The 18,124-nt window shown below is 36.8% G+C and overlaps 1 protein-coding gene across 1 annotated transcript in view; it reads left to right on the top strand.

Moving 5' to 3' along the window:
• Positions 1 to 18,124, top strand: part of LOC110954670 (neuropilin-1a-like) — a 117,747-nt gene that overhangs the window by 36,346 nt on the left and 63,277 nt on the right. Inside the window, exons 4-5 of the mRNA XM_022199299.2 lie at positions 8,881 to 9,108; positions 17,261 to 17,431. Coding sequence (XP_022054991.2) covers positions 8,881 to 9,108; positions 17,261 to 17,431 — 399 coding nt within the window. The remainder of the gene's footprint in view (positions 1 to 8,880; positions 9,109 to 17,260; positions 17,432 to 18,124) is intronic.

Consider the following 18,124-nt stretch of genomic DNA (forward strand, 5'->3'; position numbering starts at 1 on the left):
AAAAGTGACAGAAAATCTTAAAATCTATCCTAAAACATACTGAAAGTCAACACAAAGAGGATAAAACAGGAGCAATATGTTCCTGTCTCTTGGATTTGGTGAAATCTTGGACTAAAAACCTCAAAACTATCAGTAAAGCTGAAGGTAAAGCTGAATTTGAATGAAGAATCCCTTTAGACAACTAGTTGCTGATTCGGACTACAAACAGTGAAGCACTAGTTGAAAAAAGTGTTTTTAATCTTTGGCAGGTTTTTCATAGAACTACTCCCGTTCTAATATGTTATTTAGCCTGATTTTAAACACTTTTGGTCAGAAATGACCCTTGAACCGCATATTTTACTTCGGTCTGTGTGACCCAGAGCAGCTACTGACTCTGCTGCTGGTGGTGACTTTGTCTGACCAGTTTCTAAATGAGCAAATCTGAGCTGGCTTGGATCTTTCCGGCAGGAACGAAGGGAAGACATCGAGTCTGAGAGCCTCTAGTCCCACCTTGTGATCGTCAGAGATACAGAGCGACGGTTTTCCTGTTGTTGTTGTTGTCGAGTGCATAGGGCTGCTGCTTCACAACCAGCCTGGAATTCACTCATGTTTGTTCAGATCGACCTTTTTACATTCACTGTATATGGACGTGCTTTGTGTTTTTAGTGTGGTTTAGCGTTTCTGTCAGTGTGGCTTCCTTGGCGTGTGTGTGTGTGTGTGTGTGTGTGTGTGTGTGTGTGTGTGTGTGTGTGTGTGTGTGTGTGTGTGTGTGTGTGTGTGTGTGTGTGTGTGCGTGCAGCAGACAGGTGTAAGAGACCCCAGGCTCATTTAGCTAATGGGCTGTTTGTCCTTGGAGGCAACAGGGGTGACCTGCAGATGAGATGGATGCTCTGGCAGAGACGGGAGGCTGAAACTAGGACAGAGTCTGTGCGAATGTGTGCGTTGGCCTCAATACGGGTCCTCCACCTCCTAACAAGTTAAAAACAGCACTTGTACTCACTCAGGTAATCCCCCTGCCATGTTGCCGCTTTGCTTCTCGCCACATTTAAAATCCATTACAGTTAGAGCAGCGTATTGAAACTAAATGGAGCCGCCGCTCTGCTTACAAACAGGCTTTAGGCCCTGCACAAAACTGCTTCCTTTGTGTCCATTTCTTTTCTGTTTTTGTCCTTTAATCTCATGTCTTTCTGTTTTTCTGCCTCTAACAGTGAATCAATCAATCAACCCTAAAGTCTCAGACCAACACAATACGACAAAAACGACTCAATTTTGGACATTAGACGTTTTGCATATGTCATTTTTTCACTTTATTGCGCTGATTGTTCACATATATCAAACATTTAGTACATAATACAACTGAAAAGTGACAATAATGAAAGATTTTAAAAGAAATATAGACCTTTAAATACATCTAAATATGTATAATTAAGTGTGTTCAGTCACTGCTGCAGATTAAAGTTCATTATGTCGTGAATCTTTGCTACAAACTGTTTCAAAAAGCAGCTGGAGTACCAGAAAAATGCAGTAAAATAGCTGAAAATAACTTTTTTTTTTTGCTTTTTAATGTATAATGAAGGATATTTACATGTATTAAAACAATGAACTTGACGATAGACATTGTCAAATAATGCTGTAAATGCAAATAGTCGTGTGATATTTGAGAAAATGCTATCAGTTGTCTAGTTTTATCATGTAATTTTATGTAAGGATCTTAACTTAAAATAAAATCAAAAAAGACTTCAAGATACTGTCGTATTCAGTTTCAAATTGCAAGAGTCTACTGTTAATTTTGCACAATTTCAAGTGTAAAATTAGCCTTTTATAGTTAACTTTACAAATGTTTTTGTTAGTTTAACATATTAATGGTTAAAAGTGTTCTGATCTTTAGAATGAATGGATTTATCACAGAGGAAAAATGTGAGAAACAGATACCTCAGGTTGGTATTCTTGCGCTACAGTGATAGTTTACCAATGTTTATAGATATTATACACTACTATAAACATCTTTATTCAACTTTTTTTGAATTGAAATTTTCTGGAATTCTTTAAGTTATCTCTAATTTAACAGTTTCATCCATCAAATACACATCCATGGAAGTATACAATTTTTCTTTAAAAATTATTTACATGATTTACTTACAGTTAAAAATTGTGTTAATTTACACTAGATTTGTGAATTTACTGATTATTTTTCTTATTTAATCAATGTTTTTCTCGACTGTAAAAATACAGAAAAAAATACTAAAATAATGCTGAAAATATATATAAAATTACTTTTTTGCTTATATGTACAATATAACTTTGAATCATTTGTAGAATCTAAAAGAGGTTTTCTGTACATGTGCAATATGCATATTATTATGTATTATGCTAAAAACAAAAGCTTTGTGAAAAAGCAGGGGTTTTTTTGTTGATGGATAAAAGTACACTTGTCTCTAAATTAACATCTTAATCTAAGTTTGCACAACATGAAGCCAGGAAACCAGATTGTTGGGATAAAATCACTGCAGCTTTTGTATGTTCAAACACCCAGAAATGACTTACGTTTGTACTTTCTTACACAAAAATCATCTTGATTGTGCCAGTAAAGACGAGCTTTCCAAAGGCAGCAACAGTGTGATGCTGCTTTACCGTCACTAACCCTCTCTGTGAGGAAGTTGTGGACAGTTGGACTCTCAGTGAGACTTTCACACAGGAAACTGCAGCTTCCTTCAGTCAGTGTCGGTTTCTTGTGACTACGACCACCTTGGACATGGCTGCTCTTAATAAAAATGACATTTGTGGTTGATTAAAGCAGAATCAGATTGTAGTACTTCCTCTTTGAGTGCTTGGTGCCACATGTGTGTCTGCTTACCTTTTCTAGATTCTTGTCTGTGGCTTCGTCCCTCATCTCCATCCTCCTCCTCCACGTCTTTCATTACAGGCAAGAAAACCCCCAAACAGTCCCACAAAAAGCATTCAGATGACATGTTTGGCTTTAAAGATGCCACTTGGCAGCGGCAGCTATATCTCAGGACTAATGATTGCGGCGCTGCATCCGTCTCTTTAAACCGTAACTCCACCCTCTGCAGACCACACGGCGCATTTCATTCATAAACGAGGCCTCGCCGTCGTCCTGCAGCTATATTTGACTCTTGTTTTATTGCAGGTTTAGAAACCAGAAACACATGTCTGTCTCGGCGGTTCAGTTTTTTATTTTTATTTTCTTGAAGCTGCAGCTGATTGAAGGGTCGCTGATAAAACGATGAATGGGCGGAGGACGGGCCGATGGGAGATAAGAGGCGGCGTGTTGGAAACGTAACACAATAACACAGACATGCTTCAGCGCACCGTGTATGCAGCCTCCTAGAACAAATACACAAACACACTCACATATACAAAGATATTTCTGGCTCATTTGATCTTTTTAAGGAGCTTTTTTTTCTTTTGTGAGACGTTTAAACTTCAAATGGTACACTGGAGTCACATCAAGTCAAACGAATTAAATGTGTTTTATCTCAAAGTTTATACAAATTTAATTGAATTTTGTAACACTTTTGCACATTTAAATGAAACACAAGCTTTGGTGGAGGTATGCGGACTCTGAATGCTGTTTAGTTTACACTATTTTTGGCTTTAATCTGGCCGATTTGTAGCTCCTGTGCAGTATAAAGTCCTGCACCTCTATGGAAACAGCAGTTAATGCACCTATGACGACATAAATCAGAAAAAAAAAGGAAAAACCAAAGTTTCCATTACAAAAATGGAAAAAAAATCTGCATTTAACGTGCAACATTCTTTCAATACTGGGGTAAAAAATGGTTGCTCTACGTGCTATAGATCAGGGGTGTCAAACATGCGGCTCAGGGGCCAAAACCAGGCCAACAGAGGGTCCAATCCGGCCCGACTTTATGAAGTGTAAAAATTACAGAGAAGAAAAGGAAAACTTACTGAGTGAAAATGAATACTTCTGGTGGATAAAGACACTGAACTCTGTCTAATGTAACATCAGGCAGCAGCTTCAGTACAGTAAGTCTGGTTTAGTGGAATCCTATATAAATATAAATATAAATATACACACTACTGTTCAAAGGTTTGGAGTCACTTAGAAATGTCTTTATTTTTGAAAGAAAGGCGTTTTTTTCAGTGAAGATAACATTAAATGAATCAGAATTCCAGTCTAGACATTGTTAATGTGGTAAATGACTATTGCAGCTGGAAACAGCTGATTTTTAATGGAATATCTCCATAGGGGTACAGAGGAACATTTCCAGCAACCATCACTCCTGTGTTCTAATGCTACATTGTGTTAGCTAATGGTGTTGAAAGGCTCATTGATGATTAGAAAACCCTTGTGCAGTTATGTTAGCACATGAATAAATGTGTAAGTTTTCATGGAAAACATGGAATTGTCTGAGTGACCCCAAATTTTTGAGCAAGTAAAGTAATAAGAATAAAATAGAATGAAAGGAAATCGCAAACATAGTTATATACTAGTGCAAACAAAGTGCAAATTGGCAATGAGGTGAATTACAGTACAAAATGGCAGTAAGGAGGGTAGGAAAGAGTTCTCAATGGCTGTTTTGGTTTTCTTCCTCCTGAAACTGAAAATAATCTGACAATTCTTTCTGTCTTAGAGTTTCTGGTTCTGATAAATGGTGTCCATCCATCCATTATCTGTATACCACTTAATCCTCATTAGGATCGTGGGGCGTTGGAGTCCATCCCAGCTGACTTAGGGTGAAGTCAGGAGACACCTGGTCAATCATAGGGTTACATACAGAGACAAACAAGTCACTCACATTCACACCTACGGACAATTTAGAATCAATATTAACCTCAGTTTTTGGACTGTGGGGAGAAGCCGGAGTGTCTTCAGAAAACCCATACATGCACAGGGAGGACATGCTAACTCCATGCAGAAAGATTCTGGGATGCTAACCGGGGATCTTCCAGCTGCAAGATGAAAGTGCTATCCACTGATCACTGTGCAGCCCTTAAATGGTGTCATTTCTATACATTTTTAAAAACACATCGTGTCATTTTGACCTGCTGGTGGATTTCAGGGTTCAGGCGGTTAAAACAAACTAAATGCCAACAAAAAACATGATGAGTTTTCGTATCCTGAGCTTTCTGTGCCATAAAATCACATTCATTTCTGTCCTCGACACACATCCAGCATCACAGATTTCTCAACCCAGATTCAAGCAACCCATCTGCACTCCAGAGTGTGCCAGCTGAGCCGGATCGAAGCCTCATCCCCTGCCGCCCGTCTTTCCTCATCATTTATCATGTCGCCCTTTTAATGACACCACCTGTGTCAACAGCGAGGGGTCTGCTCGAGTGTGTGTGTGTGTGTGTGTGTGTCTGTGTTTCTATTTGTGTGTGGATCCGTGTTTACCGGCATGCAGGTCACATCTGGCCAGGCGACACCAGAAACCTCCTTCCCCTCAAAAACACTCGGTCAGACACGCTCTCTGCTGCTGCCTTCGAGGGACGCTTGACCCATGTGGACGCCTCTCACCGCCACACATCACTCACCGTCTTGTAACGTCGCTTGCGTCACTTTTACGACAAGCAAAGGCGTGAAGCGCTGGCCGGGGTTTGACTGATGCGAGACGACGCTCAGAAATTTCACAAACAGCGTGGACAAACTTGAAACCACCCGTCTGCTCTGTCTGTGCTTCTGTCACGTGCTTTGACTTTTGAAAGGTTTCATTATAAAATCCAGAGATCGAGCATAGCATGTGATGTTTGTGAGGCTTTTACACGGCTCTAGTAGGTCAGACTGTGGGCTCTGTTGTCCCGCAGACGAGGATCACGTTTCTTGGAAACCTTCTTACAAAAATTTAAGGCAAAGTATCATCATGTGCAGCTGTAGAGAAACAAAGCAGCCAGAGGGAAAAATCTGTGAAATCTGTCTCCCTGAATGAAGAAATGGTTTTAATTATAATTTAAGCTCACAAACTATTTAATCAGAATCAGCTTTAATGGCCAAGTGTGTACACAACATACAAGGAATTTGGTTTCAGCTGTTGATACTGAATTTCCCTTTGGGGATGAATAAAGTGATTCTGATTGTGAGTCTGATACCACACTAGGAATAAAGAAAGAGAATAATAAAATAACTATTAAAAAGAAGAAGAGAAAAAATTATAAAACAAAAATTAAATAAAAATTCAATCAACTTGAAAATAAAAATTTAAAAAATAAAATAAAATAATAAAAGTAGTTGTAAATATTAGTCTTTAAAAATACATAATATACATGAATACAAGAAAACATCTGTAAAATGATAATATTTTGTTAATTTATATTCAGTGAAAATATTGTTATTTAACAGTCAAACATTATAAAAGAATTAAATAAAAAATTTAATTTGAAAAATGCAAACTGTATGTGTTCATTATTTACATTTTAGATTTTTTAACATGTCAGTTAATTGTTTTTTCCTAATTTTACTAGATATTTGTAATTTAACAGAACAGAGAATCTGTTAAAAAATAATTCTAATAATAATTTCTGTCTTTAAGTTCCATTAAATGTCTTTGAAACTCAAGCAAACATCTGTAAAATAAGATTTTTGTTTGTTTAAATACATTGAAAATATTGTAGTTTAACAGTCAGACATTATAAATGGATGAATTACTTTAATTTAGAAAAAACAAAACAGAGTTTTATGTGGACATTAGTTACATTCTATGTGTTTTTAACATACAATTTAAAAATAACAATAATAATGTAAATAATGACCAAATCCAAAATCTGTATTTTTTCTTTATTTTTATAAATTAGTAATTAATTCTTTTATAATGCTTGACTGTTAAATTACAATATTTTCACTGCATTTGATTAAGAAAAAATATTTTTATTTTACAGATGAGGGCTTATATTTGAAAGAAAATGCGTGTTAATCAAAGACTGAATTTTTAAAACAGATTCTATTTTTCTTTAATTGCAGATATTTTATAAAATGTAGTATTAATTTACATATTTTTTAAAAGTAAACTGTTAATAATGTGATAATCGAAAGTCTGCCATTTATTTTTACAAAAATAATTCTTTCACGATGTTTGACTGTCTTACTGTATTTTAATCAGCTTATAATCTAATTATTTTAGATATTTGATGTTATTTTCACAGTTTGTGCAATGTTTGGGTGTGACAGGATGCCACCTTTTTTTTTTTTACAGTGTATTGAAACACAAATTCCAGTAAAGGCAACACATATGGTTGAAAAAATCCACTCATAAAAACACTGAACATGTCTTTGAAGCACGTGTTCTGTGTACTGCAGGGAAAGCGATATTTTGAGGTTGAGGTTGGATGGTTTTATAGGGTTGCGTGTGAGTGTTGAGACGTGTCTAATGATTTAATCCGGCTGTGTCTCTCTGAGCGTCTGTATGTTGCTGCCTGTAGGTCGATCAATAAATACCAGTCAACCCCTCCATCCCAGCCACAACACACACGGCTCCGAGCTGGGAGGACACCAGTCACAGCCGAGTCGACTGATTAGGAGGAAATCACATGAATTCTGTCCAAACAAACAAACATTCTCCCTCCGAGTCTGTTGCATGATTCTTAGAAATCGTTTCAATTTAATGCAGATGAGAAGTGGTGATGTCAAGCGGTTAATAAACAATAAAAAAGGGGGAAATTCTTGTCTGAAAGGGCAATGTTTTCCCAGATTTTCCCCATATTTTTCTGAGAAAATCTCCCCTAAAGACTTTAAAAAGACAGTGTTAAGAGGTCAGAGCTGTAAAAGTGGCTTAAGCTGCCAAAGCTCCAGACGCTCACAAAGGTCAGACTCTGATGGCGTTTGGTTTATGTGCGCATTTCCAAAATGTCTGTATCCTTTTCAGCCGCGGCCGACAGAAAAGGTCAGAAATATAAACTTCAGTGGATGCCATAAACAGCAGCAGCAACCCAAAGTAAAGTTGCCCGAAATGACAATCTGGCAGCACAGTTTAAAGCCGATAAAAAGATATTCGGTGCTTTAAAGTTGCACCTTTGAACATGTTGTGGAATTTCAGCGATGTCGAGAGAGGATGAGGAGGATGACCTAGATGACTTAGGCTGCGAGTAACGTTTACTGATATCAGGAGAAGTGACACTGACAGAGCAGCAGTTCATGCAAGCAATGGCAGCATCACTTCTGAGGATTCTCTCTGATCTTTGGGTATATTTTGTAGTTGGGAGAAGGTCAGACTAGATAACAGACCAACATGGAGACAACTCGCCTGCATAGTTTTGAAACGTTCATCAGCAAAAGATACAAATATTTTAAAGATGTTTGCCATTATTTGAATGAAAAATGTATCTGAAGGATTGAAAAATGGTGACTATTGTTTTTGCACAATGGTTTGTTCACCGTTTTGTAAATTAAAGATCATATGAAATTCACTGTACAAGATTTATGCAGAAAAATACATCACAATATGCTAATAAAAAGCAAAACCTTGATTATCTGACACATGCAGTAAACAGAAAGAAGAAGTGACACTGACAGAGCAGCAGTTCATGCAAGCAATGGCAGCATCACTTCTGAGCATTCTCTGTGATCTTTAGGTATGTGTTGTAGTTGGGAGAAGGTCGTATTTAGACTACAGACCAACATGGAGACAACTCGTCTGCTTAGTCACATCAGAATAGACAACATCTAATCTCCTGCAGCGTCTGCATGCCTTTAGGCCATTATGAGCCAAGAAAGGGTAATTATTCCTTCACAGAACACACACAGAGACACTTTATTACAAGACGAGAACTTATTTCAGCTCCTATTCGAACCGGCATTGATGTGACAACACTTTCCGACCCCCCTCAGGGTTCACACCTCTGTCCGAGCGAGAATTACTCACTCTATCCAAACAAACACCTCCTGACGTTTTAAAAACTCATCTGTGTCGACTTCCCCCCTCGCAGGTCCAGAATGTTCCAGGAACTTCACGCTCCCCAGAGGAGTCATCAAGACGCCGGGCTTCCCAGAGAAGTACCCCAACAACCTGGACTGCACCTTCATGATCTTCGCCCCCAAGATGTCGGAGATCGTGGTGGAGTTCGACAGCTTCGACATGGAACCCGACACCACGCCGCCGCCGGGGGCCCTCTGCCGATACGACTGGCTGGAGATCTGGGACGGATTCCCTGCAGGTGAGCAGGAGGGTTGGACTTCCAGCTGGTAAATGAGAAAGAACTGCACAGAAAAAGCTCAGACTGCGGTAGAAATATGTCAGTGTGGAGGCTCAGCGGAAAACAAAAGCAGCAGCTACAGCGTCTCATTTGTGAAATCTGTCTGCATGAATGAAAACATTTTCTCAACGTCACATTATCTAAAAACTCTACATGATTTACGCAGGCAAATACACGACGATGCTGCTAAGAAATAAATTCACAAACATCTGAGCATCACACGTGCAGGAAACCGAAAGTAAAGCAAAGAAAATTTGTACTTTAAAGAGAAACGTCTGTTTTAAGTGGTTTCTATCTAGAACAATTTCCTGTTATTTACAGATTTTCCCTGTTTTGTTAACCTGTTAAACTTCAGTGTACCGCTGGTGGTACACCTACTAATTTGCATAGGAATTTCAAGAATGTCCGAAGGCTGCAAACACGATTATACAAACACTATATACCGATGGAAAGCTTAGATTCTCATGAATCCGCCGGTATAAACCACTTTCAGATGTGATTACCACAGCGGGTAATAAAAACACATTTGTCCGACAAACAACGAATATCCATCCATCCGTTCTCTATACACGGCTTCAACGTACACAGCGCGACTCACATTTCCAGGTTCATTATTACACACAGATGAAAATAGTCCACAAAAAACGGCCATAATCCAACCTTGGACATCCAGACGAAACAAGCCCGTAAACTATTTTGTCCAAAACATGTCCTGAAGTCGGTATAAAATCCACGAATCGGTCGTTTTCAAGGAAATGCACCTCGCGATGCGCGTCCAATATGCCCTGTATTTCTCATCATATTTTTTATTTACAAATAGAATATTAGCGATTTTTGTACTGAAAATGGCTGGAATTTTAAATAACAGATAATAACTAGTGAAATTACAGAAAAAAATAATTTACATGCTGACTATAAGTAACTACACTGCTAATTGAATTTTCATTGGAAATACACGTTCAGACTTGTTTTGCTGCAGAGCAATGGGTCTGAGGCTGGGAAACTCACTCATTTGCTTCCTCGTTGTGCTCCATGAGAGCATCAGTGTTGCTCATATAGAGATTAAATCAGAGTTAGATCTGAGATGTGCCTGTTAGCAGCTCACCGAAGCTTCCCAATGTGTCAGAACCACGCAGGAGCTTCCAGCAGGTAACAATCATTAATCATTAGCGCCTCGGCTGACGCTCGTTTGTCTCAATTCCAGTCTTTGTGCTTGAAGCTCATCCTTCTGTGCGGCTGGATGTAGCAGAAGAAACCAAGGCTCCTTCACAGCCGGCTCATTGTTCCTTCCGTCCGCCACATTTGGAAAAAAAGAAACAAAACACGAACGACGCAACCTGCTCCACCCTCTGTTCGCTCTCCTCCCCTTCGCCTGGACGCCGTCCTCTCGGCTCCTATTGTTGTCTAATTAGCCGTACAGCGTGCAGATAGTCGCGAGGGGCTGCATACCTCGGACGGGCCTGCGGCGACTGCCAGGATGCCCACAATACTCGCCGCTGTGCCCAAAAGCTCTGCCTGGTTCCTGCCAGCGAGGAGACTGGCATGGGAACACCAGGGACACAAAGACTGGCACAGGTATACAGACAGTGACATACACTTTTAAGCCGTGCCAGCATACACAACATGCCAGGGCTTCTCTTGTCAAATGATCTGTGTGTGTGTGTGTGTGTGTGTGTGTGTGTGTGTGTGTGTGTGTGTGTGTGTGTGTGTGTGTGTGTGTGTGTGTGTGTGTGTGTGTGTGATGTTAAAGCGGAATGTTTACCGAGCGAACACGTGTGTCGGAGCAGATAACAAAGCATCTCTGCAGCAGGGTTAAAGACCAGGATGTAGTTCTTCATCCCATCAAACATCAAACATTCCCATGATGCACTGCTGTTTTTTTCTTTTCTCCTTCCTAAATTAGCTCTTCAAAAGGAAATGCGACACAAACAAACATCTGACGCTCCTTAGTTTGCTTTTTAATGCTTTAAACCCTCCTGTTTGGTTTGATTCTCAGGGACAGCAGTGATGTTTAATTGTCTAAAAATGTCAGAAACCAAAAAATACCCAATAAACATTGATTATATCATTTTATGAACTCATTATTAACCCTTTCTCTTAGTATTTAGTGTAGCTTTTTTAATGTACAAATGAAAGAATTCCATCGAAAATACAGTGGTTTTACATGACATTGATTTGTTTTAAATTTTATTTTTCATTTAGATTTTTTAAAGGAGTTGATAAATTAACACATTCTGCTCAGGGTGGGTTTGCATATATGTGAAACTTCATTTTATGTGTCAATTACACTTATTAAGCCAAGAAGAGGAAGTTTCATACCAAAAAAACACTTTTTTCCGATTTTTTTATGCTTTAAATTGGGTCAATTTGACCCATAACATAACAGGAGGGTCAAACAAAAGCAATGTGTATATTTTGGGGCATTTTTGCACATATTTGCTCACAACTATATTGCGGCCTTTCAAATATCTTGACTGACAAGTCCTTTTTCTGTTGTTTTTTTGGTGAAAGTTTCTTACTACTACACCCATTTTCAGCTCTATTTCATGGCTTCTTTTTATCAGAGTTTGTTCAGTTGTCATATAAAAGCTCCAAGATGTGGCTGGAAGCTCTGGAAGCAGGTCAAGGTCAGAACTGTGTCTGTGTCTGCAAGTAAACTGTAAAAATGGCTGCAACCCGGTCTCACGGGGATTCGTGAAACTGTCACGTAAGTTTTAGTTTCGGTTTCGTGCGCACCAACACGATTTCATCATGTTTTTCGTGCCGCTCACCACGAAATGTTTTTCGCTGTGGTAATCACATCTGAAAGTGGTTTATACCGGCGGATTCATGACGATCTAAGCTGTCCATCGGCGTATACTGCTTGTGTGATCGCGTTTGCGGCCGCCGGCCGCCGGACATTCTTGAAATTCCTATGCAAATTGGTAAGTGTACCACCGGCTTATGGTTAGGTTATGGTTAGGTTATGGTTAGGGTTGGGTTAGGGTTATGTTTAGGGACGATGTCATGCAAAATATAGCGTTGGATTCGCCACGGTTTTACATTAAAAATATAATATACACATTCTTTTGAAATACGTTCTGAGTGGCACGAAAAGTCCGCCGTTTAAAATACATTGGTGCGCATTTCGTGGTGAGCGGCACGAAAAACATGACGAAATCGTGTTGGTGCACACGACACCGAAACTAAAACTTACGTGACAGTTTCACGAATCCCCGTGAGATCGGGCTGAAAAATGAGAGTAGAATGGTGAGAGAAGGCACCAGGAAAAACACATTCAAGCTCAAAAACCGTGAAACTGTGAAAATCATGGAAAATATCTGTAAAATGATGATACATACATATATACATATATCATGACATTTTAAAGTCATATAAATACAGTAAAAAGTTGAAGTTATACTTAGGAAAATAGTAAATTACTATTTGTAAAAATACATATTTTATATATAATGTTGTCATTTATTTCTTTAATAATCAGCATGTAATTATTATTTTTTAATTCTAGATATTATCTGCAATGTTAAAAGCAGATGATATTTAATTTTTTTTTCAATTATATTTGCAATTTAAAAATATTGGTAATAAAATTCAAAATAACAGTTAAAAAATTATTGACCATTTTTTCAATCCTTAACACATGTTTTTCTTTTAAAAAATAATTGCAAGTATCTATCCAGTTTTTTTTTTTTTTTGCTGATTGAAATGCAATAAAACTGGTGTAACCTTATTACTGCCCTTTAAGAAAATATAATTCAATGAATTTAATTTAATTACTTTAATTACTTATTAATTGTTTGTAAAAAAAAATATATATAGATTTTTGTGAGCTTTGTCCTTTTTACAGTCAACATGTAAATTCCTGCTTTTTTCTTTAATTTTACTCAATATCTGGAATTTATCACAATATGTTTTGAATATATTGATATTTTTAGCAAATTTTAATACAGTAAAACCCTTCTCTTTTTCTTTCTTTTTTAAACAATTTATTAAGCATTTCTAAAAAATATAGATTTTTTTTAGGTGAACATTATTTATAGTTTTGGCCTATAAATAAACACTTTTTCTTTTGCTTTTTTTCTTGGTATTATCTGCAATTTACCAAAATGAGGACAATTCTAAATAACCGGGAAAAAATTATTTACTATTTTTTCAATCCTTAATATATATAGTTGTTCCAAAAAACACATTACAGATATATATATAAGAACTAAAGTTTTTTGCTAATTTAAATGCAGTAAAACCGTAACTTTATGCATACTGGAAAAACTTAGTTTAATTAATTTAATTAATTTAATTACTGTTTGTATAAACACATTTTTGATGTGGATGTTAGTTTTGTCCCTTTTTCCTACAGTCAACATGTAAACTAATGCCTTTTTTCTTTGAATATATCCGTAATTTAATACAACAAGGAAAAAGAAAAAAAATCTGTATTTTTGATATATATAGTTTTATGTCAAATAACTGCAAATATTTATGATATATACATTTTTTGCAGTATATAAATACAGTGAAGCACTTATTTTTTAACAATTTGTTTAACATTTCCAAATATACAGTTTTTGACGTGGACATTTTGTACACATTAGGCTTTTTTTTTTAAATACACAACTTCAAGCCCTTTATTTATTTCACTACTGTAACTTTGACACTAACACTCCGATCATTCCTGGAACTGAACTTTCTCCTGCAGTTTCTCTTCTTGTTTACTCCATTTCCTTTAGTGCATATGCAGCCATATTGCCTGCAGGATTTTTTTCCTTTTTTCCGGGGGCTGATTGCATCGGAAACCATTTCACAGCGGCTCTGATAAGGCTGAGACACTCCTAAATGTAATCCGTCACAGATTGTCGACTACCTGCTTTAAACTGTAACTGATAAACATAATCCGTCAGATTACTGGAGCTCGGCATTCCGCTCAGATTGCCTCATGCATCGTCCTCCTTTTCTGAGTTGTTTTGCCTCCGTAGCTGCAGGAAAATGTTAGAAAAGTGTACTTTTTGTAGCGTGTGACAGCTGAATGTTCCTCGTCGAGTCCTGCAGATACAGTATCTGAAGCAGCTCAGGCCTCGCGTTGTTTCTCCCAGATAAGAACGAGATGAAATGGAAACAAACTGTGGACAAGCAGCGACTCAGAGCCTTTAAACCAGAAGAAGTGTGTAGCTGGATGCTGCATATTGAAAAACAAAAAAAAGATGTTAGCCTGTACCTCACGTTTATTCTTTCGTAGCTCTTTTCCTGAAAATAAATCTGCAACTAAAAAATGTTCTCTAAATCGTTAAAGTCTTTTTTAAACCATCTCGGTCTAAAATAATTTGTCTGCTGCACAATTAAACCCGGTTTAAACCAGAAATTAAAGCAGAAATTGATTTTTATCAATTATCTGTAGCAATATTCTCTCTCATTATTTGCCACATAATGCAGAGTTATGTCATTTCAGCTTATGTTGTAATTTTTTAAAGATTAAATTAACATAAATACAGTTAATTATATATGATAAAATGTAGAAAAACTTTCATTTTATCTTTAGTTTTGATAATAGGACTTTTCTGGGCTGTATTTTCTAAATAATTTCCCAAAAGCTTAATTTTTCTGACAACATCCATTTCTTATTTAAGTATATGTCGTAAATTTTTACCAGTTAATTAATTTCAGGTGATTAGTTATGCGCTGTGAATTAGGAAACGTACATGAGACCAAAAAAACAACTCAACAAATGGCAAATAAAGGGATTTTTTGTTGCACATGAGTAATAAATGGAGGTTAATTAGGGTTTTAAGTGATGTTTACATTCAGTTTACTTTTAATCAGGATTCACTTGAACTTTCCACAAAACTTTCACTCGTTCATCTCAAAAGAAAAACTCTCCGGATTCTGGAAATACCTTCCAAACTGCAGCCAGCGCTGTAATCTGCCCTCAGAGGGTTTTTTTCCAGAGATTGTCAGGGATTTATCTCGCTGAAAAATGGATGCTTTAGTGCTGTGACCTGAATGTGATGCTGCTGCTCTAGAGGCAAAAGGCTGAAAAAAGACGTCTCGGGGAGTCGCTGTCTTGCTTCTTTAGCTGCAAATGTCACGAAATTATGAACGAGCAGAACACAAAGAAAAGCACCGAACCCTGCCTATTAAAACATGTTTTTAAATCGACCTGTTGTACCTGAAGATGCACTGCGGGAAATCTTTCCTGCTGGTCTCAAACTCAGTCTAACAATTTTTCACTTTTTAAATCAATAACATGCAACAACTCCAACGAATAATCCTCCATGTAACCCTATTTATTACACTGTATACTTACATTATACTCTTTCTCAAACCTCGTCCCCTTTAAACTTCAACAGATCTCCTGGAAAAACATATGAAATCAAACAATAACACAGTAACACTAACTGTAACCGTAAAACTTAAACTCCTTAAATAAAGCATCAGGCTGGTTATTGATCGTGGAAACCTCACTGGTTTGTCTGTCAGAGTCCATTACAGGATTGATTTGCTTGATCAGTCAGGTTTTTATTACTCATAACACGATGCATGTTCTACGTTTTATACGTTCTACTTCCGAGTATCTGTATATCTGTTGTACTGCTTTTATTTCTGAGACTTTAAGGAAGTATCGCTGATTCTGACTCTCACTTCTCCCACAACATCTGCATCTAATAATTTCTCCATGTTCAAAAAGCAAAATTATGCCATTATTTTGTAACTGGATGCGACTTATTCTGTTACATGACGTCTAGAGTTGTGTTTATGTGACAGAGTGACTCATAAGGATATGATCCTGTGTCTTTATATATATATATATATATATATATATATATATATATATATATATATATATATATAGACAGAGAGAGGGAGAATGTTGGGACAGAAAGTGTCAAAACAATATGTGGTGGAAACTAGTGTTCCTGTCGCCTTTATTCCTGCCTCAGAGGTGAGAGATTGAACTGATCCAAGCAAAGTTTGGGGAGTTTTTGTTAGTGAATGATGCGAGCACGGCACTGAGCAGTGAAGCTCATCCTACTCTCTGTTACTCACCCCTATCGGGTCTCACATCGACAGGAAAGGAATAAATTACTATTTGTCAAAATGCAAATTTTTATGTGGATGTTGTTCACAATTGTGGATTTCATCTGCAGTTGAACAAAATGGGGGAAAATCCAAAATAATAGTAAAATATTCAACCCTGAATCTAAAAATTACTGCAAACATCCCTAAAGTTATATTTTTGACTGATTTAAATGCATTAGAACTGGAATTGCATTGTTACTTGTTGGAAGAGAACAAATTACAGTTTGTAAAAGAAACAATTCTGTGACGTGAACAATATTTACAGTTTTGTCCATTTTGTCTATTTTTTCAATTAGGATGGTTTTTTTTTTAAAGATTTTACTGGATATCTGCAATAAAAAAATTAATGGGAAAAATCTATAAAAACAACATTACCATATTTCTGGTTGTTAAAATACTTAAAGGTTGCTTTCAAATAACTGCAAATATATAGAGGAAGTTTTTGGCTTCTTTTGTTTATTTAAATGTAATCAAATTATGTAGCTATTTAACATTTCTAAAAATACAGTTTTTGACCTGGGTGTTACGTGCAAATTGGGCTTATTTTAATTATTTTCTAAATTTATTTCATTTAGCATTTTTTCAGTATTTAATGTAGATATCTTTTCTTAAAATTAGCTGCACGTATATATGATTTTTTTTTCATTTTGCAGATTTTTGGCCTGTAAATTAATACTTTTTATATTTTTTTTTTTTTTTCTGGATAATATTTGCAATTTAGCAAAATAAGGAAAATGTAAAATTACTGTTAAAAGTGATTTACTATTTTTTTCAATCCTTAATGTATATAATTCATCCTAAACATAACTGGAAATATACATGAGCAGTTTTTTTTTGTTATTTAAATGCAGTAAAATTGTGACTGCAACCTGGAAAAAAAACTAATTACTGTTTGCAAAAATGCAGATTTTTGATGTGGATGTTAGTTTTGTCCTTTTTTTTACAGTCAGCCTGTAGGTTAATAATATATGTGTAGTTGTATATATATAAAAGATAGCGTTCCTATCCGTTACTCACCCTCCTCCCCTCCTCTCCTCCCCAGTCGGGCCTCACATCGGCAGATATTGTGGTCAGACGTCTCCGGGTCGAGTCATCTCCTACACCGGCATCCTGTCCATGACCATCACCACCGACAGCGCCATCGCCAGGGAGGGATTCTCCGCCAACTACACCATCCGAGAGAGGAGCCTCCCGCCTGGACACGAGGACGAAGGTGAGCATCTGGACGTGGAGTTGACACGTCTTTAAGAACGGTCACTTCTGGCACATTTCTGAGTCTTTATTCACCTCAAACAAAACGAATAAAGACTCACAGGGAACATGAAAGTTAGCATTAATATTAGTTTGGTGCATAGATATGCGGGTTTTTAACGGTTTTGTGCACTAATATCCTGGTCACTGACACTTTTGTACGTTAACATCCTGGTTATTGACAGTTTTGTGTGCTAATATCCAGTTTTCTAAAAGTTTTCTGTGTTAATATCTAAGTTTTTGTCATTATTGTGAGCTAATATCCAAGGTATTGATAGTTTGCTGAGTTAATATTGAAGTTTTTGATCGTTTTATGTGTTAATATCCAGGTTTTTAACAGTTTTATTCTTAAATATGCAGATTTTAGCTCTTCTGAGTGTTGATATCCAGATTTTTGATGGTTTCATGCAATAATAAGGAGTTTGCTGACACTTTTGTGTGGTAATATTTAGGTTTTAACAGTTCTGGGCTTAAATGTTCAAGTTACTGAGTCTTTATTTGCCTCAAACGATACAAATAAAGACTAACGGGAAATTTTTTTCATTACAGTTTTTGTTGCACATGTGTAGTTAATAAGTTCATCTTTATATCATGAAGCGTGTCCATTATTATCAAGATGTCTCTGTATCAGCTGTTTTTCCAAAAAAAAAAAAAT

Source organism: Acanthochromis polyacanthus, chromosome 9, assembly GCF_021347895.1.
Source record: "Acanthochromis polyacanthus isolate Apoly-LR-REF ecotype Palm Island chromosome 9, KAUST_Apoly_ChrSc, whole genome shotgun sequence".
NCBI classification, from domain to species: Eukaryota; Metazoa; Chordata; class Actinopteri; family Pomacentridae; genus Acanthochromis; species Acanthochromis polyacanthus.